The 27,528-nt window shown below is 51.2% G+C and overlaps 1 protein-coding gene across 2 annotated transcripts in view; it reads left to right on the top strand.

The window, feature by feature from the left end:
• GRM4 (glutamate metabotropic receptor 4) overlaps nt 1-27,528 on the top strand; it is a 217,030-nt gene that overhangs the window by 13,729 nt on the left and 175,773 nt on the right. For both annotated transcript variants that reach the window (XM_054024794.1, XM_054024795.1), the window contains exon 2: nt 14,135-15,114. In XM_054024794.1, the coding sequence (XP_053880769.1) occupies nt 14,587-15,114 (528 nt within the window). In that variant the 5' untranslated portion in view covers nt 14,135-14,586. The remainder of the gene's footprint in view (nt 1-14,134; nt 15,115-27,528) is intronic.

The following is a 27,528-nucleotide window of genomic DNA, read 5'->3' on the forward strand; positions in this document are numbered from 1 at the left end:
AAACCAGGACGTGGTCTCAGCATAGGGCCCTTTCTTTATATTGCAGTGTTCTAGGCATGTCCCGGTTTGATGGGCTTCAGTGTCTGCCATGGTGCCAGCTCTGCTCTGGCCTGTTTCTCAGCTCCTTGCAAGTCAGCTGGGGGAGGCTGGGAACAGGCTGTGTATTGAGAAGACTACATTTGTCAGCAATGGGAGCTGGAGACGTTCAGCATCTCTCCTGGCGGGTTCCCTTCTACAGGATGCCAGTGCTCTGTAGACCGCACCAACTTCCTGGGGGGCAGTTCAGAGTGCCCAGATTGATCTTTGATACCCTATATGGTTTGGGTCCTCGTTGCTGGAGCCCCTCACCCCTGTCATGCAACTTGACGTCGGCTGATGAGCTCTTGCTAAGAGTCCTGAGATGTGAACATCTGGGGCCTGGATGGGTGTGGGGACATGGGGCATATCTGGTCCTGAAGCAGCCAGCTTCACTGGCCATCAGTAAAAAGTGCACAGCTCCCCTGGGCTTTGCCTGTGGCCTTGGGCTAGGGGCTACATGTATTGGTTTTCTTGTTACAGGTCGCGGCTGTTTTGCTCGATTAGCATCTATTCCTGTTGTTTTGCCTTGTTGCCCAGAGAGGCAGTTCAACACGCTGGAAATAAAGGGCTCGGGGACCTTGTCTCGGGCTCCACCCTGACTGGATTTGAACCCGGCTGTAAAAATCCGCTGGCGTGTCTAATGCAGCAGCAGCAGAGGGCGAGCGGAGTGAGCAGCACAAAGCCTCTCATTAAGGACCGAATCCTGAGTTCCTTTCCCAGCTTCTGCCCTCGTACGCCGGCTGACCGAGCTCCATTTGAGGTCAGTGGGCCAAATCAGGAGTGATCTGATTCCTATGCAAGTCCATGCCACTGGGATGAGGCCCCGGGGCTTCACTCAGGGCACGTCTATGCCAGAGGTGTGATTTCCAGCCCGGGTAGACGTACCCAAGTTAGCTCTGATCGAGTGAGCGCACTAAAAATAGCAGGGTAGCTGTGGGCAGCGGGATGGGCGAGCCGCCGAGAATGTCCCTAGGGTCTCGGATGAGATGGTGTTTGGGGCAGCTAGCCGTTCCCGTTGGCCGTGCCTTTGCGACTATACTGCTATTTTTAGCACTCTAGCTTGATGGAAGCTAGCATGGGTAAATCGAACCAAAAAGGAAATGACACCTCCAGCTCCAGGTGTATGCTTACCCTTCGTTTTGGCCTTAATAAGGGCTGAGTTCGGAGCTCAGGGTTTAGCCCAAGGACTTAAGCGGGTTCTAGCTTGTGCATTCCTAGTGTTAAAACCAAACCCACACTTGCTAGTGTTATTAACTAATAGAACAAAAAGTTGTTACGTTTGGTTCAATGCCAAGATCAAGCTCCTTATCTGCTCCAGAAGTGGCTGCATTTTGGTGGGGGAAGAAGTGGTTCCTGTATATTCACAGAACATATAAGGAAGCCCCACCCCCAAAGTACAGGTCCCTAAACAGGCCTGAAAAGTTCTGATGAGCCTGCAACTGCTGCATTTGTGCACCAAAATGTGGGTTTGAACGTGAGAACCAGGTGTTTGTGCGTATGTGTGCAGGGATAGTTACCTGTGTAATTACCCAATCTTTGTGCGCACACCAGTGGGTTTGGGCAAGGTGCTTAAATGTACAGAGCAAAGATAGCTTAGTGGTTAAGGTAATGGGCTGGGACTCAGGATATCTGGGCTCTGATCACTTGATATATTTAGCTCCTGTTCTGGGTTGAGGTTTCTAGGCATTACCAGAATATAAATAGTCAATAAGTGTTGCATGCTTAGCTTAGGCATGTGCATAGAAACGCTTTGTTCTGTAGCGTTCCAGGAGTTATGTACCCGTGCAATATTTATTATTCAGATCGAGCAATGAATATTTATCTAGCTCAGCATTGCAAGAGTGCAAGGACAACATACCGGTCCAGGCACGGAATCTCAACTGCCCTTTTACAATGACACTTCAGCGATGAAGAAAAAACTCATTTTGTTCACCTGTCTCAAAAATATTATGGACCCAGGGTGAATTGAGTTCTACAAGGGTGTATTGCCTAGACGTGGATCCCAAGCCCAGTCAGCGTGGCCAAGTAGCCACTGGTTGTACAGTCCTTTGTGGCAGGGGAGATAGGACTTGGCAATAAGAGCAATTCTTTGAGGCTGATGGACACAGACAGACCCCGAGGTGCTCCCTGGAGCCCTGATTGTGTTGTCTAGTCTCACTGTCTGTGGTTTCCCGCAGTCATGGAACAGACTGCTAGCTGCTCTCCTTTAGCTCAGGAGTGAGGAGAAATGGGTCTGCTCCCCAGTGATTGGCTCTGAACGCTAAGCTTCCCTAAAGGTTGGGAGTGTCTAGGCCTGGGGTTTGGGCCTATGGCCATTTCTATTGGTGATTAGTTTTTTGGGCCTGATTCTCCATTTTCCTGGACCCTGCCTAGTTACGTGCATTGCCGCAGAGGGAGTGTAAACTGCTACCAGAACAGAATGGTAGCGTTTATACTCCTTGGGCACTGGTGCAAACTGTCCCGAGCTGATGTGAAGAGCTGCACAAAGGAATCCACTTGCCGCGAGAAGTTTTATGGGTCCTGCAAAACCCAGTAACTACGCTACATGTTCTGGAGCACCATCTGCTGGCAACTTGCTAGTGACATCTATACACATCCAGAGCACTCTTGTAACATCAAGGACAGCCCATGAGTCCTGGCAGAGAACTGGACACTCTGCCTAATGCAGCAATAGGGTGGATCCCTCATTGGGAGAAACACCACTTCAGACATCATCCCTGTAAGAACTGCCACTATTGCTGCTTAATTAAATCCTGTCCTATTGACAAGGCCGCTCTGAAGTTCAGGCCTGGCTGGGGTAGCTCTGTCAATCGAAACAATTGATTGTTGTAAATTAATCTTTGGCTTGGGTTTCTTTTGTGACCAAGATTTAGGTGTCAATCCTCATTATACAAGGACAACATTCCTCTTTGGCCAGTCAGTGTGGTGATGCGTGTATAGGACAGTAATGAGAGTATATGGCTCGTTCCATTCATGGGTCTGAAAGCCAGGTCAAGTATCACTAGCCACGTTTAAAGGTGGAGAGACTGAAACAGTAAGAGGCTAATGGCCTGTTTTGTTTTTTTTTTTTAGTGTAGTGAGCACTGGTGTCCATTTACCCTTGCAATGAGCCCAAGAGCTTGGGTATGGCTAAAGCATACCTCCCAGAAAGGCAACCGGTCTGGATTTGAAGACCTCTGGAGAGAATCAACCACTTCCTGTGCTAATTGTCCTGGTCACCTTTCACTATGTACCTTCTTTCTTAATTTGAATGTGTATGGCTTTAACTTTCCAGCCACTCTTTCTTGTTATGCTTTACTGTAAGAGCCCTTTAGTACCTGGTATTTTCTCCCCAGGAAGGTACTTACATTTAAGTGCTCAGCACTTGTGAAAATCAGGCCCTAAGGGATTTTCCCAGAGTTCAGCATCAAGTCAGTGGAAGACTGGAAAAAGAACCCAGGAGTCCTGAATCCCATGACCCCACTGGCCTGTGCTGTCTGGTCCCAGCGTTGCAGAACTTTGTTGAGGGTTGAAACTCACAAACCCGTTGTCCTGGGTGTCCAGGAGTTCTGGATGTCCATGGTTTTGGATCACTGGGTTCTCCATACGGTGCTGGCTGACCTTTGAGCTAAGCCTCCCTTGCCTAGGACCATGAGGCACTGTTATGATGTGCTAAGCACGTCTTCCCAGCACGTGAGATCCAGGGCTTTCTGGCTGGGAATTTACTTTGAAAATACAGCAGGGGCAGCCTGGGAATCAGAAGCTTTCATGCTGCAAAGCTCAGATGCTCCTTCACTTCTGAAGCAAACAGCTTGACTCTGGGTAATTCTGATTGCTTAAAAGCCCCGGCTGTCAGAAATGCTTTGGAAATTGGCCTTCAGAGCAGTGTTGACAGGCGGAGACGTACATAATTTATTGGGGTTAGTTCAGGCAGGGCCCCTCCCATCTGGGAAAGCCACAGATCAGCTGTATCCTCAGCTGGTGTAAATGGGACGCGCTTGGGTGACTTCAGCGGAGCAGTGCCCATTTACATCAGCTGGGGATCTGGCCCGACATATCTAGCTCAGATACCAAGTTCTGTGTTTAAAACAAGATTCAATTAAACTGTTTCCTTGTGCTAAATAGTCAAGAGCTTCCCGCTCAGGGAATGCATTTGCCTGCTCCGCCTTTCTGTTTTTCTGTGGTTTGCATTAATAATACACCGTCCTTAGAATAGCCAGCAGCTCTCATCCCTGTATCTCAGAGGCTTTGTAAAGATGGGTGAGAATCATTGGCCCCATTATCCAGATGAGGAAACTGAGGCACAAAGATGCAGCGTCTCAAAGGCAGCTAGGGCATTGAGCTACACAGCTCCCAATGAAATAAATAAGAATTGGATGGCTAAATGCCCTAGATAGATATTCAAATCCTCTAGCTATCTTTCTGCTTCAGGTTAGCCCCTTTCTCCAAGAGGGCTGATGATATTGCCTAGCAATTAGATTGTGATCTTCATCAGTAGATTTCAATGTGCTATACAAAAGAGGACAGCGTCCTTATCCCCATTTTATAGAAGGGGAAACTGAGGCACGGAGGCAAAATGACTTGCCCAAAGTCACCCAGTAGCCAAGGGAGAACTAGGACTCAGGTCTCCTGAGTCCCAGTCCAGTGCTCTAGCCACTAGGCCGGAAGGGCTGTGGATACACATTGATGTTTGAGGTCCATGGATGCATGAATATCAATGAGATAAGGAGGGCAATAAACCCTCTAGTGGGTTTTGAGACTCACAACTGAAGAGGTCATGTGACTTGTCCTAAGATACACAGTAAGTCAGTGGGCAGAATCAAAACCAAACTTAGCGCTCCTGACTCCCAGACCGTTGTGTTAGCCACAAGACCCTCCTCCTCCTCCCGTTATAATATGCTAAGTATATGATGTGCTCTTTGGACCACAGCTTTAGGGCCCTTGCGGTGGCTACCCAGGACAAACCTCAGCTAGGTCAAGTATTATCTCCACCACACAAGTGGGGAAACTGAGTCACAGAGGTGAAGCAACTTGCCCAAGGTCACATGTTGAGTCAGTGTCAGAGCTGGGGGTGAGTTCTGTCTCCCAGCCCCCTGCGTTAAGTCCTAGACCCCGTTGCCTTCTCTAGATGGGGCTCGCATCAAGTGCACTTTGAGTGGGCTGGACTTAAACAAGGGCATAAATGAACCGAATGGGGGAAAGAGGGCAGCCTCTGGTTGAGGATGGAGGAGTGCTTAAAAAGAAAGCAGGAAATAGCTTTATAATGGGAGGAGTTTCTTGCAGCCAGGGATCCTTTTTGAGAGCCTCCAGATGACCCCAGGTGAAACCTAGCTGTTACCGTTGAGGCTGCCTCAGCCGTCAGCCCCTAGAGTGATCCATTTGTGTGTCAGGCTTTGTGAACCCCGGGGGCTTTGAGAACCAATGGGGAGAGTGAGAACATGCAATTATGCCTCAGCCTTCCCTCCCACCCGTGTGCCAATACCAGCTGGGGAGGTGGGGGGAAGGTGGGACTGAGCCAGGGCTTCTGTAGCTGCACAGCTGTCAATGCAGGTAATGGGGAAAGAGGGACTGGCTGAGGGGAGATCTCTCAAGGGGGATACCATTTGCATGTGTAGACTGCTGGAGCGCTCTTGCGAGGCACCGCAACCCAGCTGGCAGGGCGAGGAACAGTGGAATGTGAATGCCAGAGAAGGCTTTGGCAGTAAAGATGCATCTTTCCTATGTTCTAGCAATGGTTTAAACGCTAACTGTTGGGTGCACTGTATCTTTGCATGGGTGCTCTTCCCTCAGAGTCAATGCCCCAGCATGGTGGGGAAGCGCACTGCTCTGCACCAGAGGGCTCCTCTTTCGCAGGAGACGTGAGGTGGATCTCCTGATTATTTGTGGCCATTAAAGAGCCCGTGGCCCTTAAGAGTATGGGTCTTTGGGGCTAGTGCTTTGATCCGATTCTCGTAACTCCCCATTCTGCCTCCCTAAAATGAATCCTTGTCATTTCAATGTAGTAAAACCTCGTTCATCGCTTCCTGTCCTAAGTTGCTTGGTATGCCCGAGAGGTGGCTGCCTGCTATGCTGGGGTGTGTAGACCGATAATAGGCTTGTAAAGTGCTTTGGGATGCAAGGTGCTGGGGCAGAGGGTTCTCGAACTTTCCGAGGGCGGGCTAATTCTTCCCAGAGAGCCGGTCTTGTGGACACCTTCCTCCCGCTCCCCTGTTTTGCCTCTTTCTCTGCTACCTGGTCCCCTGCTCCCCCTTCCCACTGCAAGTGCTACCTAGACACCCTATCCTCTCCCTTTGCTCCCCGGGATCATCCTCTCCCTCTGGCAGCTTCAGTCCCCCTAGTGACTCGTGTGGTGGTCTTTACGTTCCAAGCTATGAATGCTTTTGAACAATTGAATTATTCTTTTATTCAAACATTATATAGTCCAGTTGCCAGAGCCTGCTGTTCTGATGGTCCCCACAGTCCCTCCGCCTACCAAAATGGAGGCCCTGCCCACCTGTGGTCTCTGCAGCCGTATTCTTACCCCCAAAAGACCCCCTGCTCCACACAGGCCCTGCAGGGGAGCTCCTGTTTCCTCCCCTTCCCCGTGGAATGGTGTTCCCAAATACGGACAGCTTGGGTAGCTTCTCCTTATTTCCTGCTCCTCCATTGAGGAACTTGAAGACCTGCAATGGCAGCCCCATGTGGTAACTAGCTAGCTCTCCCTGCACCATCAGCCCATGTGGATCACTGTACTGTCACACTGCAAGATGTTGTTGTGAAAGCATAAGTGCCAGTGACTGCTGCTGGAGTATTGTGGGTTGGTTTGCTTGCCCAGGGATATGAACAGCTCTCTGTGTACGAGTGGTATAAGCAGGGCAGCGCCTACATTTTCTCACAGAAAACGGCAATGGAGCAGAAAGCACCGAGATCTGGGCTCCCGTTAGAGCGGTGCATGTGAGAAATGACGAACGGCCATGGGACTTGGGGAGGCAGCGTGTAAGCGAAGTTGGTGCAATATTTTGATGTGTGTGGTTCAGGCATGAAGGAATGAGTCTAGCCCGTGGGAAATCGAAGCTATGGTAAGGGATGTATGTGTGTGCAGGGAGTCTCGGTGAATTGTGCTTTCATGAAAAAGACACCGAGAGAGACCAGCCTCCTAGATAATTTCACACTCCACATCTCATGCCCATTTGCCAGCCCAGTGTCACTTTACAGGGGAAATTTGAGAGCACAGATACAAATTTCCCTCTACATGCAGTTAGCATAGAAATGAATTGGAGAAACATTGACGTGGCTGGATGGAGACAGAGGAAGTGGGGTTTGCGTGACCCAGAAAGACAACTCCCCTGGGGTCGCGGGCGAAGCCGATTGTGGTAGCATAGCACTGTCTTTGTATTCCGATAGCTTCTCGAGGTCTCATTGTGCTGGGGGCTGCATGTACACAGAGTGCGAGACAGTCCCTGTCCCAAAGGCTAAATAGAGCAGACAGAGAGTGGGAGGAAAACTGTGTTATTAGCCCCTGCTTTACAGAGGGGGAGCTGAGGCACAGAGAGATGAAGTGACTTGCCCAAGGTCACAGAGAGAATCTGTGGCAGAGACCAGAACTGAACCCAGGTCTATTTGCATGCCAGTCCCCAAGACCAGCCATCCTCTCTCACCGCTTTTGACAGGCTGAGCTGGTGGTCTCATGGCAGCCCTTATGGGGAATCTCTTGCTCCTCGGGGGTTCAATCCTACAAGGTGCTTGATTTCAATGAGAGTTGGGGGTACTCAGCAGCACCAGGCATTGCTCAGCTCCTTGTGGAAGTGAGCCCTGGGTCAGCAGGGTCTGGGTGTGCTGTGGAGACAGGCGTGGGAATGCTTTGTATGGCTTTCAAGAGGCCTCCTTTAGCCATGCTCTGGGAGGAAATGAAGAGCTCTAGCAGGACCACGGTCCAGCCCTATCGAGGTCATGCCGGGCACTGGCAGAGCTGGCCTTTCTGCTATGAGGCAGTGTGGGAATTAGCCAGGGAGGGTCAGGATGAGGCGGCCATTTTGTCTCGCAGCTGCTGATGAGCAATTGGTCGGACAGGAGCATGGGGTGCAAGGAGCCATGTGAGTCCGCAGCAGCTGGAAGGAGGGTGGGGTGCAACCAGGTCCCTCTGGGAGGGAGACTGATTTGGGAAACAGTGGAGACTATGGGGGATCCATTCTCCTCCTCCCCTGCGATCTCCCACACATTGATGCCACCCTCAGCCAAGTGTTAAAGAAGACCCAATCCAGGAGAAAGAGAGGAGCTGGAGCCTGGATTGTGACTGATGGAGGAAGGAGCGGTTCCTGGCATGCTCACGCAGCAGTGCAGGGTGGGGAGGGAATGCTGTATTGCTTCGGCATCACTTAATAGCAGCTAAGTGCAGCCCAGGTCACAGTCACTTGAAGATCTGAGCAGGGACCAGACAGAGGCAATGGAAGCAAGGTATGTGGTGAGGTGTGAAACCGTCAGGGCCATACAAACCGACACTGCTAAGGGAAGTGGCAGCAACAGCATGGCCCCTTAGATCAATAGGCCGAGCAGGGGCCCCTTAGATCAATGGGCCAGATTCTTCTTTATTCTCAAGCCTCAATGTAAACATGGAGTGACCCCTCCAGCTTTGCTCGAGTGAGCTGGATTGTTTACCTCACTGTACAACTTGCATTGTACTGGTTAGTGCAGTGTTCAGGAATTGGGGAGTATCCCTTTAAATAGCTTGTGAACCCTCTACCGGTGCTCACTGCCTTCTATGCGTTGCTCTTCTGGGGGCTTCCCATGTGTATATGGGGCAAGGCCTGATGTGTTGTGTATAGTCAGTAAACATGGGGATTTGGATGCTGCTGTACCCATGTATCGAGAGCAAAAGACGCAACAGCTCGTGTCCTGCTAAGTCACTGAATCGGGAAGAGAGACGGTAGCTGCGGACACATGTAACCAATAACCAGCCTGGTGCGGATGTGGAAATGGGGACTGTCCCGCTCCTGTTCGCCCTGCAGAGCCAGCATGGCTGGGAGGAGAGGGAGTTGGGTTCTAGCTTGGCTCGTGCATCTTCAGTGCAGGTGTTAGCAGTGTCCAGCACTGGCAGTGGATGGAGATGGGGCGGTGGGAGAATCTCGGGCCACACCTGGCAAGAGGGTGGGGGGTGGAGCTGTGTGGAAGCCCTGCCTTACCCAAGCCAGGGATGGGGGGGTGGGCTCCCCTATTTATAGCACGGGAGGGGTGGCTGTGCTTCCCTTCCCCATTCCCTCTACTTAAAATGCCTGGCCATTGTATCCCCTCATGAGGTAAAGACCTATGGGGGTGGGAGCCCATGGGAGAAGTAGACTCTGAGGCTCTCCTATGTGGGCATGGAGAGGTGGGAGGGCACATTTTCACACACACCCTCCCTATAGCGGAAAAGGCCATGAAGCCAAACATGGGGGATCCCAAGGGATCTGTGGAAGGCCAGTGCCCTCTATCTGGAGGCCTTGTGCCTCCACACTAGGCTTTGATCCACAAGCATCCTCATTACCACTCCCTAGCCACACGGCTCCCCTTGGGGGTTGGGGTTGGCTCTATGGAACAGATAAAACAGCCCTAGGCTTGGGGACAGTGTGTCCCTTGCCACCCCGTCCACCCTTCCCCCCCCCCCCCGACTCATCATCTCTATCCTCCTCTCTCTGTGCAGACCTCCAAGCTGTGCAGGGCCTCAGGGGTCTGCAGTGCATGAGGGGTAGGGATGGGGGCAGTGCTATGCAGACAGCTGAGCCCTCCCTTCCCCACTGGAGGGCCAACGTCAGCGTCCCCTCTGTGCATTGTTCCGAGGGGACAATCCAGGGGAGGGACTCTGCATCCCTGGTGATGGTGCAGGTACCACAACGCGCCGTTTGACTCCTGGAGCCCAGGTAGAGTTTGTGGGGCTGGCCATTAGTAAAACCATTCCTCACCCCGCAGTGTAAACTGAACAAATCTAATCTGGAGTTGCTGAGACAATAAACCTGGAACCCCAGAGTGCTATTTTCAATGGGCCGCTCTCCAGAACTGAGCTGCTCTTTAATTACCGCTCTTCAGGGGAACCAACTGTTAATGCTAAAATGGTTCCAGTTTGATGTTTCTTTTGCAGACTTTTTTGTTTTGGTGCTAGAATGGTAATATTTCATTTTCTCCTATCTCCTCCCTCCTCTTGGTGTTGACTCTGGGCCTATAGATCTCTGAGCAGATGATATAATGGGAGTCAAATTCTGCAGTCCTTCCTTGAGCAAAGCTTGCAGCAACTCCATCTCCAAAGTCCAGGCCTCCAGCCCTAAAGAACTGCTCATGCCCTTTTGGGAGCAGCCAATTCTCACTGGAAGTTTCTTGCAATCAGATGCTCTGCTCAGTTGCAGGCAGATTCTGTCCTGGCAGCTTTACATTTCAAGCAGCCCTCCAAAGCCTCACAAAGGAGTTTAAGGCCAAAGTGAAATTAGCTCGTAGCTAAGGCCAGTTCTTTTTTCTCTGTCAATACTTGGCTCTAGACACCGCCAATACTGATGCTTTCAAGGAAGGTGAATGCTCTTTAGAATGCACCTGGCCAATTGTACCAGGAGATACATGAAGACGTTTGAAGCAGTGTTGCACGTTGGCCATTTTTTGGTGTTTTTCCCCCCACCCACCTTGAAACTTTAGCTCCTGGAATCATGTTATTACATGACCATCTTAGTTCATATTTAAAAAAAAAAAAGTTTCTAGCCCTTGTGGGTTGTGGAGAAAAGCTCAAGAACATGAAGTCTAAAGGCTCAAAAGGCCAATAAAAGCCTCAGACATATTCTATTTTAAAATCCCATCAGGCTTGGGGGGAGGGATAGCTCAGTGGTTTGAGCATTGGCCTGTTAAACCCAGGGTTGTGAGCTCAATCCTTGAGGGGGTGATTTAGGGATCTGGGGCAAAAATCTGTCTGGGGATTGGTCCTGCTTTGAGCAGGGGGTTGGACTAGATGACCTCCTGAGGTTCCTTCCAACCCTGATAGTCTATGATTCTGATGAATGATTTTTGAATGCTGGGGAGAGACAATGCTATAGGATAGAATAGGCAATGCTCCTCCACATGCCCTACAGTTCCAGTTGGTTCCCTGAAGCCTGAGATTGGATTGCTCCATCCTCAGTTCTTGAATAGCTACAGCTGTTGCTGTGACAGATGGACAGTTGCTCTGTAATAAATTGTTATGAATCCTGTGTGTGACGGAATCATGGAGCTGGACTGTCTAGCTAGATTGCGTTTATGCAAGTTACCCGCCATCCATGACCCCTTGTTCTTGTAGGGTGGAGCCGTGTAGAAGGGAGGCCATGATGAGTTACATAGAGCCAGATTTTCTGAAACACTCAGGCCTGCCTCAGGTACCAGGGTGCTGGATGCAATGAAAAGAACTAGACTAGGTAGATCGGATCGAGGTGTGAGTCTCAGGGCTGGGGTACATGAGCATTGCCCGACTGAAATCAGAGCTACGTGGATTCATAGCAGCTGAGGACCCGACTGTGTGCATCCATCGTGGATATACTGAGTGCCCCTTGCCTCCCCTCTTCAGATTTGTGCCAGATGTGGTGGTGGAATGCATCTAGAGCATAACGGGGTGAATTTTTCTGGGCTGGAGGAAGAGTGCTTTCTGGAACAGAGGCGCAGCAGCCTTCGCTAGAAGAGATTTCAGAGGCTGCGTCCCTTTGCAAGACATGTCCAGGTCTGTATATGTATTGTCGCTGCTTTAGGAACCCTTATCCCCTCGGATGGGTTGTGTGCGTGGGATCTGATTAGGATCTGGTCCAACAGTTGTAAAAATAAGAATGACACTCCCAGCAATGACACCTCTTCAATGGCACCAGCCAAAAAGAAAGAAATGAATAAAATCGTTAATTAAAAAAAAAAAATTCTAAACCTCAAACTCTGCCCCAAGCCAAGCTTTTACCCTGCAAATGGAGAAGAGCCAGAGACTCCATGGAGTCTGCTAGGGACTTCACTATTGCTATTGATTTTACAGGGAAGTCGCTCGGCTACTATAACGATAGGCAGCAGGATAAAACTCTCCGGCAGACCAATAAAGCAGCCCTATGGTTGGTGCAGTCGCCCCGCAGGAGATCGCCTTCTGTAGAGCATTACATAGCTGCCTCTTTTGGGATTAGAAGCAATAGAAATCAAAATAAAATATAGCAGCAGGAATATTTCCATGGGGTGGAATTCACCCCTCTACACAAGGGCTGGTCCCAGGATTGATTTTCACCTCCCAGTGAGCAAATGTTTCTTCTGATGCTCTCGCTTTCTACGGAAGTTCTCGAGACTCGACCCCGGCGTTGGTGACTGGCAAACACAAGGGAGGGTGTGAATCCCTGAGGATAGGGGTGATCCAATTCTTTTGCTCTATTCGCCCAGCTCTGATTGAGGCCTAGAGTGACCAGATGTCCCGATTTTATAGGGACGGTCCTGATATTTGGGGCTTTTTCCTATATAGGCTCCTATTATTCCCCCCCCCCCCCCACATGCTGTACTGATTTTTCACACTTGCTGTCTGGTCACCCTATTGAGGCCGGTCAGCCCGAGGTGCGTTTGCAGCTCAGGACTGGGAGGGCAGAAGGGGCGGTGGGCCAGAATGTGAGGTGCTTGGGCAGCGCGTGTGCGTGGGAGCTCAGGATGGTACAGCCAGGAACGCTGCAAAGCAGGCCGAATATAAACCAATAATTCAGGCCGTGCAATTTTGGGTGACTGTTGTGTTTTTTTTTTTTTTTTTTAAGTACTTGGAGGATTTCTCTCTCCCTTGTTGTGTTTTACGTGGCTGTGATTAGAAAGAAGGAGCTTGGGTAGATCTGCTGTGGAATGGGGAAGTGTTGTAGGATTGGAACTGCAGACCCAGCTGCAGGTCAGGGGCATGTGTGAGTGAGTGCCGATTGGATCCTGGCTGCACTCTGCTTGGCTCTTATCCGCCTCTCAGCTCCATGATTGAGGAACGTCACCATTTGTTCCCTGTATGCAGCTCTGCCCCCTCCCTCCAGTCCCCAGGACCCTGGATCTCTGCTGAGGTTGGGGGAGATGGGTGACACAGTGGAGGGAGCTGTTTGCACACTTGCGTTGAGTTGCTCTAGGAAGGAGGGAATAGAAGGTTGTGCCCTAGGATTTGTGTTCAGCTGTGACTAACAGCTTCTCCTGGAGGGGCTTTCTTTGCGGACAGGTGTGTGTGTGTGTGTGTGTGTGTGTGTGTGTGTGTCTCTCTCTCTCTCTGAGCTCAGTGTTGTACCATACACCAATCCTGTTCCTTCTGCTTCCCTGCTCTTCTTTAGAGTCTTTCAATAAATAGCAGCATCCAAGTGGATTTACTATGAGGTGTCTGTGGCCACAGAAGCCCAGTCCGCAAGGACTACCGCTCCCAGCATACAATGCTTCCTCTTGATCTGAGTTGCCTTGAGCAGGGGAGAAAACAGACTAGAGGAAAAGAGCTGGCTCTGGAGAGCTGGTGGGTGCCCAATAGAACAGACCGAGGGCAAATGCCATCCCGATGGGTGGAGGGAGGGATGCATTGTCCCAGCTCAGCAGGTTATTAACTCCTGTAGCTGACATGGTGCCTCTTAGTAAATGGGGCCTGACCCTGTAATTCCCCAGCTCAGCGAACTCCAGTTAACATTGGTGTAATGCATGTACCCTCCGGCCTGACAGCCGTGAGGATGCATTTCCTAGTGGTTAAAGCATGAGGCTGGGGTGTGAGACATGGCTTGCACCCATCTGCCGCTAGCCCTGCGTAACTGTCATCCAGTTGCCGCCCTTCTCCGTGCCTCAGTTTCCCCATGTGTAAAAGGAGGAGAACGTTTTCCTAACAGAGTCAGGCGTGAGGCTTAATTAACATTTTGAGATCCTTGGCTGTAGAAAAGCCCCTCCCAGAGCAGTCAGCATCTCTTCCGTGGCTGCTGAGCTGGGGTCAGAATTTAGCGAGAGACCCAGCGCGGTGCCACTGGGCAGCACAGGCTGGGAGCTAGGGAGAGCCACAGGGTCTAGCGTGTTCATTTCTGTTGAGCTCCCTGATGAAAGATCTGAATAGCTGATGTCCTCTTTATGCCTCTATTTAATTCTCTCTCTCTCTCTTTTTATCCCTTTCAAGGATTGTGGAGCCAGGAACAGAGGGTTTTGGTTGGTTTGTTTCTTCACCCTCTTCTCCTTAACGGAAAGTGATGCAGAGCCCAGCACCTTCCTCTAGCCGCTCAGCGGGAATCCTCCAAAGGGCTGGGCAAAGGACCTTGTAAAAACCAGCCCACCTTAGGAATCTCCTGTCTTTGGCCGCCTGCTGTGAGATGGATTCTGGAGCAGACCAGAGCTGCTGATGGGAAAGTGACCGAGAGGGGAGAAGGAAACCATGCTGCGTCCCCTCGGAAAGGCTGCAGCTGGACTTGACGCTGCCTTTCCCTTGGCTCTCTGAGACGCTACCCCCACGCTCCCTCCTTGGTAAGTCTTCAAGCTGGAGCCGGGCTGTGGAGCCAGGGAGGCGAAGGGGGCTCAGTGCCGCATGGCTCTCTAGGCTGCGTGTCGGGGCAGGGTTTGGGCGTGTCATTGGCGATGCCTGGGAAGAGCTGGGGATATTTTTGCATGGAGCAGCTCTCCTTCTGCCTACTCCTGAGTGCTTGCAGCTGCTGGTGGAACCCGGCCAGCTCGGCTAAACCAAAGGGCCAGGGGCATCCACACATGAACTCCATCCGCCTTGACGGGGATATCACCCTGGGAGGCCTCTTCCCCGTGCACGGCCGGGGCGCCGAGGGCAAGGCCTGTGGTGAGCTGAAGAAAGAGAAGGGCATTCACCGGCTGGAGGCCATGCTCTTCGCCCTGGATCGCATCAACAACGACCCTGACCTGCTCCCAAATATCACCCTGGGCGCTCGCATCCTGGACACCTGCTCTCGGGACACCCACGCTTTGGAGCAGTCGCTGACCTTTGTCCAGGCCTTGATCGAGAAGGACAGCACCGAGGTGCGGTGCATTAACGGCGGGCCCCCCATCATCACCAAGCCGGAGCGCGTGGTGGGGGTGATCGGTGCCTCGGGTAGCTCCGTCTCCATCATGGTGGCCAACATTCTGCGCCTGTTCAAGGTAATGTCCCATGCTTGCCATCCCCTGCCCTGCCCCTGCGGGGAACCCCTCCCGCCTTCCCTCCACCCCCTTTGTGGCCGGGGAAAGGAACACGTGGGGTGACCGATGGTTCAATCTCTGCTGTACTGGCTAAAATAACCCACCAGCGACTGTTAAGAACAGAGTATTGCAGGCGTTTTAACAATAACGAAATGCACTAACTGCTCCCTCCCAGGCAGGGGAAGCTAAGAGGGTGGGTGGGAGGGGAGAGCGAACTCTTTGCGGGTGTCCAAAGAATCCCCCGTCTCTCCAGGGGATTCTGGTTCTGCCCTTCCCCACCCCACACCCTGCAACGATGATGCCTTTAGTTAAAGGGCTCCCCCCGCCCCTTCATTCTCTCCTTCATGTGCCCCTGATTTTAATGTGGTTGGATGCTCTGCAGAGGGCACGGGGAGGGATTATTGTAGGGCTCTCTTTACAGATGAGAGAGAGATGCATGCTGGTGGGGGAAGGGAACGGGAGGTTTGCCCTGTGAAAGGCATTCCTCACCTGTAGGAGGAGGGAGATCCCTGCTCCATGCGTGGGGTAATTTCCTTTGCCTTGTGGGGGCGGCTTACCTGGTTCACATTTCATCATCTGTTTTTAGAGGCAGAAGGGACGACCTTGTGATGGAGATGTGAGGCCACTGATTGGCTGTGTGAGCTTGGGCAAGTCCTGTCACTTCTGAGTCACAAATTCCTTTGTCTGTAAAATAGGCAATAATGACACTCAAAAGCTGGCCTACTGGTTGGGGCGCTAGCCTGGGCCTTGGGAGACCAAGGTTCAATGCCCAGCTCTTCCTCACTTCCTATGTGACCTTGGGCAAATCACTTGGTGTCTCTCTGCCTCAGTTCCCTGTATGTACCATGGGGTTAATAGCACTGCTGGGCATCGCAGGTGAGGATCAATACAGTAAAGATTCTGAGATGCTGATTAGATGTGGGGCCATATAAGTTACAAACATTTGCCTCTTCTACCATCTGGGGCAGTGGTGCTGGAACAGTTTGTATAGTGCAGGTGCTGGGAACCATGAAAGCAAACTGTAAACCCTGTATATGATGGAAACCACGTCAATCCAGGGGGTGCTGGTGCACCCCTAGTTCCAGCACCCCTGGTCAGGGGTAGAGCTCTGCGCCTCTCCTTTCCAAAGCTCCTAGTGCTTGAGCTACAGGCGAATCACAGGTGGTGGTACTGGGCCTGTGACACACAGAAGATCAGTTCTGATTTCCTCCACTAGAGGGCAGTGACCACACACACCAGGTTGCTAATAACCTCCAGGCAGCAAAATTAACTCACTGTTTGCAGAGCACAGTTCCTGCTCCCTGATAGAAGGCGCTATATCAGGGCAAAATATTGTTACCGTGTGGTCCCATGCTGATCTAGTCCTGTGGTCCCTCCCTCTCCACCCAGAATGAGTATCTGAATCCCACCCCTCCTGCCTGCTTGAACATGCTTGCAGCATCTCCTTTCTCTCAGGACAATTGACTGAGCAAAGCCCTGTTGGGTTATGGGTGGAATGTACTAAGCGTGTTTGTTGTCCCTCTGGGTGAGCGCTCCCATGTGCCTCGTGGCCTTGCGGCTTCATTATTGAGACAACTGGTCTTGGGACACTTCGGGAGCCTAATCAGAGCTGGGTGTCTGGGGGGACATGCTGCCGGTGGATATGAGAGAGGAGGAGACTGATGATGAAAGGGATTTGGAAGGCCAGTTTCAAAATAGAAACAGTGCTCTGCTGCCCTGGGGGGTGATCTCCCAAGCTGAACAGGTGTGGGATGAGGGACCCTAGGGAAAGCCTGGGCGCACCATAGGAAATGGAGTTGGGGGCTCAGCGGATGGCAGTGATCAGTTCCCCACATTCCAGCAGGATTCCATGCGGTGCCAGTTCCCGGAGCAGGTGTGAAACTGAGGTCCTGACCTCTCAGGTCATTAAAGTTCCCCTGGCAAGTTTTGAAAGAGTTATGGCCAAATTCCTAATGATTTATAAATGGGGGATGATGGCACTTCCCCACCTCCCGGAGTGCTGTGAGGATGGTGAAGCACGGTGTTGCTAATGGAGATTCTCCTTTAGCTCCAAATGCAGGGATGTGTGCTTTTAAGAGTGGGAGGTCAGGGGGGAAGATCAGAGACCTACTGCTAAGTGACCACAGGGTGCACCTGTGAATTTCCTAGGGGGCGGTGAAGTTTTGTTGCACTGCACAGTGCAGTGAGAAAAGTCGGTACCTTGTGTTGAAACCCCCTATCTGGCGATACCGCTACGCTGTTAGGGGACAACATGCAAATTCCTCCCCTGACTCCTTTCTAATCTCCTTGCCATGCTGCTGGTTGGTTGCATTTCTACTGCCTGGGGCGATGAACTTGGCAGCTCTCCTGAACTAGCAGGCTGGAGGGGTGTGTGTGTGTGTGTGTGGACAGGACACCTCCAAGGGAAACCCAGGATGCTGCAAGGGGGCTTGATTTAGCAGGGTGTTCTTTTCCTCCCAGGGTCGGTAATGAGCTAGTGCCCCACGCTGCCAGAGATGCCTTCTTAGGGGCAACACATAAAATTGAGGTCCTGACCACGAGTTCTTCTAAAACAAAACAACAGAAGCCAACAAACCCGGGGCGCTTTTCATAAAAGCAGGTCTGTTAGCCCCAGTGGCTAAATTCCAACCCAGGTAACCTTTTCAGGAGCTCAGATCTCATCTGGTGGAGACTGGTTTGCTAATATGAACAAATTGCACAACAGAAATCAACCTAGGAGTCACTTGCAGGAGTCCTTTTTGCAGAGTGTTGTCAGAGCGTTCTAATGGCCAGTTGGAGCTGTTCATCACTCAGCTCTTAGTCATGCATGGATTCCAGGGAGGTCATTGGCAGGGTTTTTAATAAAATACTGTTCCACTGAGTTCTTATGGTGACTGCTTGGCAGATGGAGGGACTTGGTAAAGTCTATACCCCGTCCTATGAGAGAACAAGCATGTCGGAAATGCTTCCAAACGGTGAGACGTGTTCTACTGTGCCTATGATGGCATTATGGGATTGGGTCCCACTGTGATAGTTGTACAAGTAAAGGACAGGCCCAGCCCAGCAGACCGTGCAGGGTAAATAAAGGTGGACTGTAAAAGGTGGGCGTGGGGGAGAGAAAAGAGAACTCATGGCTACACAGACTGGCTGCAGAGACTATATTGTAATGCATGTGCAGAAAGGGACAGACTGAAGATTGCAAGGCCAGTTTAAATGCTGGCATTTCTAGCTTGGGAGTGTTTGACTTTACAGCCTATGTAATTATTTGTATGACAGAAGCCCTTCGGGGTACGTCCATGCTGCAGTTGGGGGCGTAATTGCAACATGGGTCAACATACATAGGCTAACGCTACCCACGCTAGCCTGGCTAAAAATAGTAGTGCGGCCACAGTGGCGTTGGCGGTACAAACCTTGCAGGGACCCTGCGTGCATACGCGCATCGCTAGCCTGCACCGAAGCCCTTGCTGCTTCGTCTAGGTTACTACTTTTAGCCCTGCTACCTGGGCACGTCTACCTGCGGTGCAGTAGTGCCTCAGATTGCAATATAGACCTACCTATAGAGGCCCCGAATATACCCATAGTCCCTTCCCCAAAGAGCTCACCGTCTGAATAGACAAGATGAGCCAAGGGTGAGAGAAAGGAAGGATTATCATCCCCATTTTACAGATGGGGAACTGAGGCCCAGAGAGATGCCGTGACTTGACCAAAGTCACCTCGGCCGTCTGTGGCAGAAGTAGGATTTGAATCCAGATCTCCCAAGTTTGAATGCAGAGCCCTAACCCCAAGATGATCCTTTCTCTCTAGCTAACTGTGGGGACTACAAGTGCTGTGAAACCATTCTGCTTGGGCTCTGTTTGCTGTCGCGTTCTGTGGGCTGCTAAGCCCTTCCCATCTTTCACGGTTGCGATGGCATCAGTCAGATGAGTTCGAGACTCCCTCCACGCAGTTGTCATCTATAGACTGATGCTCTCAACTCATCTGCCTGCAAACGGATAGCACACAGAGGCATTTTAATGTATATCATCATGACACCAGTTATTGCAGATGATTGGATAATGGGCTATGGATTATATACCCAAAGCTTGAGATCATATCTTCCCTTAATTCCCGAGGAGCAGAATGATTGCTATAGCTTGACGTGTTTATCATTGGGAGATGAAGGCAGCTATCTGTTACAGAGTCATGGTAAGGACACCATTATGAAGACTGCATCCGTACTCCAGGGGATTCACAGTATCCTGTAGCTCCTGGGATCTGTAGCGTATGAGGGTGTTGTGGGAAATGTACCCAAGGCTTGAATAGTCACATGATGGACTGATGCTTCTTGGCACCTCTGTGTTGCTGTTGTGGGCTAAAAGCTTGTGGCTCCACCCGCAGGTGCAGCATGCCTTCTGGGAGTTGGCTGAGTAAGGTCAAAAATGGCATTTTGGTTCTACTTTGGTCTAGCTTTGTCCCTCTGAAAGGCCAGGTATGAACTAGCTCGGTTCCTATGGATCAATACCTCCTGTTGAAAATTATTATTTACTTTAGGTCTCTAAGTATCCTACCCTTCCTAGTTCAACCTCGTAGAGGATTTTTAGCAGCCGATCTGTCTGCCTTCTCTCTCACCTGGTGTGTTATCTTATTGCCAGGCTTAGTATTTTACTCCTGGGGGAATTCTGCACCAAAAAAATAAACAATTCTGCGCACAGTATTTTAAAATTCTGCATGTTTTATTTGTCAAAATAACACAATATAATCATGCCAGTTTTCAATAATTTTGGTCATTTGCAGACCAAAAAAAATAATAATCAGGAAATGTTTTTTGACAAATAGTTTCCTTATTAGGTATATTAATACATAACTTTGAGTAATTAATTTAAATTAAAATACAGAAATGTATTTCCTGCACCCTTCAGAAGCAGTTCAAAGGCTTGAGGGAGCTGGGGTAATGGAGGAGCTGAGGGAGAGGTATGGAGCCTGGAAGTGAACCTGGAGGGTTGTTGTGGGTGGGTGGGAGAAGTATGGAACAGGATTTTTTTTTTTTGGGGGGGGAGATCATAAGGGAGTTGGGGAGCCTCCCCCATGCAGATGTTGGCTGACCCCAAGCCTCTCCCATGTGGCCCTGCAGCCCCCCCTCCCATTCAGTGCCTGGCTCAATGCTGTCACCCTACTAGCTCCTGGGTCTGCACCCCAGTCTGCCCCCCCCCGCTACCCTTTCTGAATCTCAGTCTGTGACCCCCAGGTGCCCCACTCTGTCTGTTGTAACCTGGCTCCACGGGGTCAGGGTGCTGTGATGCATGCAGTTGGCTCTGGGCTGTTCTGGCACTAGAGCGGCCTCTGGCGGGTGAAAGGCAGGACTGCAGCACTTCTTGGTTCAGTGTATTTTCTGAAGGGGTGGGGAAAAACTCTGTGCCTGACATGAATTCTGTGCACGTGCAGTGGCACAGAATTCCCCCAGGAGTAGTATTTGTTAGCCATTTGTGTGGCTGGCCTGTTGGTTGGTGTATAGGATGTGGCATTACCATAGGAACCTCTGGATTCTATGCCTGGTTCCCCTGTGAAGCCTTTGTGTGACACTGAGCAGCCAGGTGGCTTTTCTGTGCCTCACTTTCCTCATATGTAAAATCAGGATCATGACGTAGCCTAGCGGATAGAGCACTGGGCTGGGACCCAGGAGACTTGGGTTCTATTGCTAGTTCTGCCCCGTGACTTTGGGCAAATCATGTCATTTCCCCGTGCCTCAGTTTCCCCATCTGTAAAACGGGTTAAGGATACTAGCCTCCTTTATAAAGCACTTTGAGATCTATGGATGAAAAGTGCTAGATAAGAACTAAGCCTTATTAGTATTACTTGTCTTGTCCCATTTAGATTGTAAAACATTTCAGGGAAGGGTTTGTCTCTTACAAAGGTGGGGTGGACGGTCCTGGTGTTCTGGAATCCTAGATGCCACCATAAGACAAATAACAATGAAGAGTCTTGAAACTCTGATCCTTCTGGGTGAACAGGGCTGTCTCTAATGCACAAAGTTCTGTTCTGATTTTTGTCCCCACCTCCATGTAATCCCAGTAGAATTCCAAGGACTCTTTAATTACTTTCTTTCTTGCTGAGCACTTATTTATACGCGGTAATGTCCCTGGGCTAGAAAGTGTGTTTGAACAAGAGCCCCCTTAGCAGCAACTGGCAGAGATACAGGGAAGCGCATAGATAAATGTAAATATAATGCAAATGCAGAAGCAGCTGCAGTGGAATATCTACAAGCGGAAAACATGGACCAAGAGCAAACTCTTCACCTGGAGTGCAGGTTCCCAGCTCTGGTTCACGGCATCTATTTCCTTCCCCAACATCTTGGAACCCACTGTCTTCTCTCCAAGATTTTTTTTGTCCCCCTCCTCTTGGTCCCTTTGCCCCGCAAGCTGCAATGAGTTTTGTGCTCTCCTGGGAGAGCTGGAGGCTGTTAGCTGAGACAGAAAAACAGATCGCTGATGGAGTTTGATTTTTTCCTGGGTCCCTTTTTAAAACGCGTTAATGTTCCAAGCGATGAGCGAGAGGGCTTTTCAATAATTAAAATAATATAAATTAGAGGGAACGGGAGAAAACTTAAAAGCCATTTGCTGAGACAAAAAAGATTGAATGCATTCGCTTCAGAGAGGAATGGGGAGGGAGGGGGAGAGGAGGCAAGAATGAGAGACAGGTGGAGAAGAGAGGAAAAATGTTCTTTAATTTTTATTATTTTAACCTCAGTCCATTTTTATTTTTATGCAAAGAGCCATGTAGAAGTGGCAGGATGGAGGCTGCACAACCCTATCTAGGTTCAATCTGTTTTAGGTGCTTATCCAGCCTCTGTCACCATAGTGTAATCTGAGCACCTCACAATCTTTTAGGCATTTATCCTCACCTCTGCTCTAGGCAGGGCAGGGCTATTACCCCATTGTACAAATGGGGAACTGAGGCACAGAGGCGCTAAGTGACTTACCCAGGGTCACACGGGGAGTCTGTGGCAGAGCAGGGAATTGAACCTAGGTCAGTGTGTGCCTTGGCTACACAGGAAAGTTTTAATGGTTCCACTGATGTAGTGATACCAGTGTGAACCCCTGTATGGATGCTTATTTTGATCTCAATGGATTTTTTTCTATTTAGCATAATCCCTTTTCCAAGCTGCATCTGCTACACCAAAGACGAGCCCTTTGATGTTGGAATAAGAGTGTCCAAATGGGGGGTTATACTGGTATAATGATATACGTTGAAATTTACATCCCAGACTACAACATTTTTTTCTCATGTAGGCAAGGCCTAAGATATGGCTTTGACAGACCTTGCAGGAATGAATCTATTGCTTTACCTATGCTAGAGGAACACAGGAACTGTCACGCTGGACCAGACCACCTAGTCTAGTATCCTGTCTCCAACAGTAGCCAGCAAAAAGCTGCCTCAGAGAAAGGAGCAAGAGCCCCCTGGAGGAGCCAGAGGTGGGATCCCCTGAGAGCAGGTTAAGTTTCTTCCTGACCCCCAGTAGTTGGAGCCTACCCTGTTAAGCTGGGTAACCTGCTAAGGTCTAACTGGTAGGTTTCAATTGCTCTCCAAACTCTTGGTGGTTTTTCATCTGTCACTGTTAGAACTCTGGATATTCTCATGATCCATATACACATCCAGTCTTTGTATGCTGGTAAATTCTTAACCCCCCGTGTTCTCTTGTGGCAATGAGTCCCACAGGTTGATCCTGCATCGTGTGGGGAAAATCTCTCTCAACTTTTCATCTGGTTTAAATTGGGTGCTTAAGTAGCCTTAGTTCCCTCTAGCACGATTGTGGAATAGCCCTTTCTCCCTGTCCCTGTACATAATTTCCCCAATTGGTTAGCAACCGTGCTACATGCACTGGGGTATTCTTAGGACTCAATATCAACTCGAACTCAGTCTCAGTATCCACCTGTGTCCTTTTAGCGACAAAATAGAAAGTGGTCCTGGGTGCAGTAGCACAACTAGGGTAAATGGTTTTCCTGCTGCTGTCCCACATTGCCCTGGTTCACGGCTGAGGGGGCTTGTGCGGTTTCCTTTCTGATCTTCATTGCACTGGAAAGAACTGGGCACTTTCCAGTACCGTGTTGCATGCGCCTGGTCCCTCTGTGGTGACCGGCTTCTATTGGCATTGGCCTGTGAGCTGACCTAGAAAATAACCATTGTTAGTAGCCACTCTTCCTCTGGGACCAGGGTTGCGTCAAAGAAATCTGGTCCCTTGCAAAGTCATGGGCTCCAGTCCATGGAGAGACCCAGATTCCACTTGTGTGAAGTCTTCTCCTTCTGCCTGCCCCAAACTCCTACATCATGCAGGGTGTGTGTGTGTGTGTGTGTGTGTGTGTGTGTGTGTGTGTGTGTGTGTGTGTGTTTTGAATCTGTGTAGTATTGGGCCGTGCAGTGCATGAATGTATCCCAGTGTGCCTGTTATGGCTGTCTAAAATGGGGCTGTAGTCTTGGCATATAGAAGGAACAGGCATGTGACCTATAGGAAGCCAGATGTAAAGCTTCCTGCTTCTTAGGCAGGGGCAGCAGCCGCGAGAGGCCCAAGAAGGGAAACCCTGGGTGTTTCCTGTATTCATGGGAAATAACATGGAAGGACTCCATGCTTGTCAAATTAAACTGTTCTCTTTGTTAAGAGAACTGTTTACAGAGATGCTGCAGCTGCAGCAAGCATTCTAGCCATGTGCACACAGACTGACTTCCCCTGGTACCTTCTCCAAACGCATCCCCCCTGCAACCTGTACTTCTCTCTCCAAATTCTGTGCAGAATTGATACACCGGGGGTAGGGGTCAGGGGATCTCTCCATAATAGCCAGCAAGGGCTATAATAGAGGGAGGGTGTGTCCTCTCCCCTCCCAGCTGGGAAACTCTTGGGTGGTTAGTCTCCGTATCTGAGTTTATTTGGCATCTTGTTAGCTGATGATAAAGTGAGTCCGAAGCCAAGGCTGGTGCAAGGATATTTTGTGCCCTAGGCGAAACTTCCACCTTGCGCTCCCCCCCTCTTCCCCTCCCCCCGGAGCATCGCTTATTATAAACTTTCAAAAATGAATACTGCATAATGTGCCATTGTTCATTAGAATTAATACAAGGGGGTCAGAGGAGATGATCACAATGGTCCCTTCTGGCCGGGGGAACCTATGAGCAAGGAGGAGGCTGAGAATGCCCCCAGCTCACAGCGTCTCTAAACGTTCCCAGGCTCTGAGTACTTCGCCCTCCGGGGGGGACCCAGGGGCAAGGAGGGCAGAGCCAGGCTCTCCCAGGGAGCAGGTGAGGATCTCCCTGGGGATTAGGGCCGGCTCTCTGCATTGGCACAGTGCCACTGGGGGGGGGGGAGTCAGTGGTTTGAAGCGGCACCTGCGCCAGCCCTTTCCCTCCGTCGTGCTGTGGGGTTTAGTTTCACTTTCCCTCACCCCAGGAGGCAGCTGCGCCAGACCCCAGACGCGGCGTGTTGGAGGGCGATGCTCACCTGAGCTCAGGACCACGTCCTGCCTCTCCCAACAGCTCCATCCCTCGGCTGCGCTGGTCGCTGCACCCGGCCGGCTGTCTCCTCCTTGCTCCGCCGCAGGCTCCCACTGACCGTCCTGCGTGGCGCCCCTCACTGTGGGGGTGGGTTTGTTATGGAGGCCTTGCTCCCCGCCCTGCCCCGCTCAGCTGACTCCTGTGATGCCGGACACCACTTTTTGGCGCCCCCAAAGCTTGGCGCCCTAGGCGGCCGCCTAGTTCACCTAGTGGTTACACCAGCCCTGCCCCAAGCACGGGGACTTGATGTGCCTTGAAGTTGGCTCTTTATCTTTGCTCCCGGCTGTTTGAAGTTGAATACCAGCATACACTTAAAATGTAGGGGTTTACGGGGGGGAGAGAATATAGGGGGCAGGCAAGCCCCCTGTATCTAGAATCAATGGGACAGAACCAGGGTCCTCCTGCGAGGATCAGATTGCGTGACTGAGGCCTGAGCCGAAAACTAACATTTCCGGGCAGTGAAATGACACTGAATTTTGCAGGTCTCACCTTTAGAATTTCCGTGTGACTCTAAGCACCCTCCCCTCCCCCATGATCTTGGAGCCTGGGGGATTTTTAACGGTGAGACCGAGACCACATAAAGGTCAGACAAGTGTCCCTTGTGCTGGAGAGCATCCTGCAGAGAGAGTTGTTGATAAAGGAGCCCTGTGGTCTGGTGCTAAAGTCTGCTCAATCAGTCGGGATGTGTGGGCAGCTTGTGGTGGTAAAGGGGTTGTTTATGCAGATGCAAGAATTTTGTCTAAGAAGACACTGACTGAAAATAAAACGGAAAAGGAAACGTGAGGGAGGGAAAGAGAGAGAGAGAAAAGCAAAGCTTCTAAATGGAGCCGTAAAACCAATAAACAAAGCCTAATTATTGTACAGCTAAAAGCGAGATCTTATGGAGGCAACTTCCTCCTTTTGTTCCAGGGAGAGTCTTTTGTGGTGGCTTAATTAAAAACAAGTGCTTGGTTTTGTTTGCAGTGGAATCTGAAGGCTCTGATTTGTGCTGGCACATTGGTTCCTAGCCGGATCTGGCAGTCCTTGGGAAAAGTTGGCTATGAAGGAGCTGGGTGGATTACGTTTGGTGGAATGGGCGTGTGGGAAGAGGAGAGGACAGGATGGAAGCTAGCGCTGGAGAGACTGGATAATTAAAAAAAATGATGATGAGGGCAGAGAGAAGAGGAGAGGTGGAGTAGAAGGAAGGGTGGCAGAGAATGACTAGGCGAGGGGTGGTGGTGGACTGAAATGATGGGGTGGTGGGAGACCCTGTTGTATAGACTGCAGAGAAAAGCTTTGCTAGCAGAGCAAGGCTCCTGTCCCGCAAACTGCTCCATGTGTGCTAAGAGCGGGTGTGAAGCCATTCTGTAGTGCACCACAGGTTTTATCAGGCTTGCAAAATCCAGCATCTACAAGACCCATTCTTAAGCACCACCTTCTCCATTAACCAACTATTTATCTGTGTACAGACACTGAGCACTCTGGTAACACCATGGGGAAGGGATCCTATGACCAAGGGCTTTGGTGGGGCTCGGTGTAGGTGCAGTCCCAGTGCCGAAGCCTATCCCATTAGCCAGTTCTTCTCTTCTGGAATGCAGCGGGACTACTTGCTTATCTTTTAATCATGCACTTTGCTGGCTCGGGGTCCCCAAGAGAACGTGAGCAGGATGTCAGCTGTTCCTTCCATGCTCTGCCATCTCATGGAGGCTTCTCTTCCTCCCGGTATCCGCCTTGATCATAGCCAGCAAGGGCGGGATGAGGAACAGAGCTCCCCACCTGAACTAATTTCAAACCCTTGCTGAATTCTCCCCTTCTCTGACAGCCAGTACCCCCACCCCCCGTGGCTGACGGACAGGTGTGGTAGCTTAGCTTGGATACGCTCGCTAAGCAAGCAGGCCTCTTGTTTTGTATGCATGGTACCTAAGGAATGTTTATTGATCTCAGAAATTTGGCTGCAGCATGAGGTTTCCTCGAGGCCTGGGCGGCAATCCCTGGGTGACCCATTAAGTGAGGTTTGCATTCCGGGAAAGGAGGAGTGCATGTGAGTGACAGGTGGGGCTTAGCATTGAGTCTAGGCATTGTTTGTTTGGCTCCAGGGCATATGCCGCACCAAATGCTGCAGCTGTATTTCCTCAGAATTAAACTGTTTGTGAATAACACTTGCTGCTGCTTTCGGGGCCGAGCCAAAGCTGTTGGAGATAATTGCGGCGAGGCCCAAGATGGGCTTTCTCCATAAGGACCCCCTCTGAGCAGGGCCGGTGCAACCTATTAGGCAATCTAGGTGGTCACCTAGGGCGCTAGCATTTGGCGGGGCGGCATTTTCTTTGGTGGCGACCGCAGCGGCCAGATCTTCGGCCACCCCGGTCGTCATCGGCATTTAGGCAGAGGGAGCTGGGGCAGGGGGGCGCGGGGAGGGCCGCCTGCAGCAAGTAAGGAGGGGGGGGCGGTACGCAGGGGAACTCCCCGCCCCAGCTCACCTCTGCTCCGCCTCCTCCCCTGAGCACGCTGCCCCGCTCTGCTTCTCTCCCTCCCAGGCTTGCAGCACCAAACAGCTGATTGGTGTTGCAAGCCTGGGAGGCAGGAGAAGTGGAGCAGCGATGGCGTGCTCGGGGAGGGGCGGAGCAGAGGTGAGCTGGGGTGGGGAGCTGCCGCACGGCTCCCCGGGCGGGGGGGGGAAGAGCTGCCATGGGGGTGAGGGAGCCTCAGGGCGGGGGGGGGTGCCTCAGGGCGGAGGGGGAGGTGGGGAGCTGCCACAGGGCTCGAGGAGGGGCGGAGCAGAGGTGAGCTCAGGTGGGGAGCTGCCGCACGGCTCCCCGGGCGGGGGGGGAGCTGCCATGGGGGAAGCGCCTCAGGGCGGGGGGGGGTGGGGAGCTGCGGGGGGTGGGGGTGGGGAGCTGCCGCAGG

The sequence above is a fragment of the Malaclemys terrapin genome, chromosome 4, assembly GCF_027887155.1.
Source record: "Malaclemys terrapin pileata isolate rMalTer1 chromosome 4, rMalTer1.hap1, whole genome shotgun sequence".
Lineage (NCBI taxonomy): Eukaryota > Metazoa > Chordata > Testudines > Emydidae > Malaclemys > Malaclemys terrapin.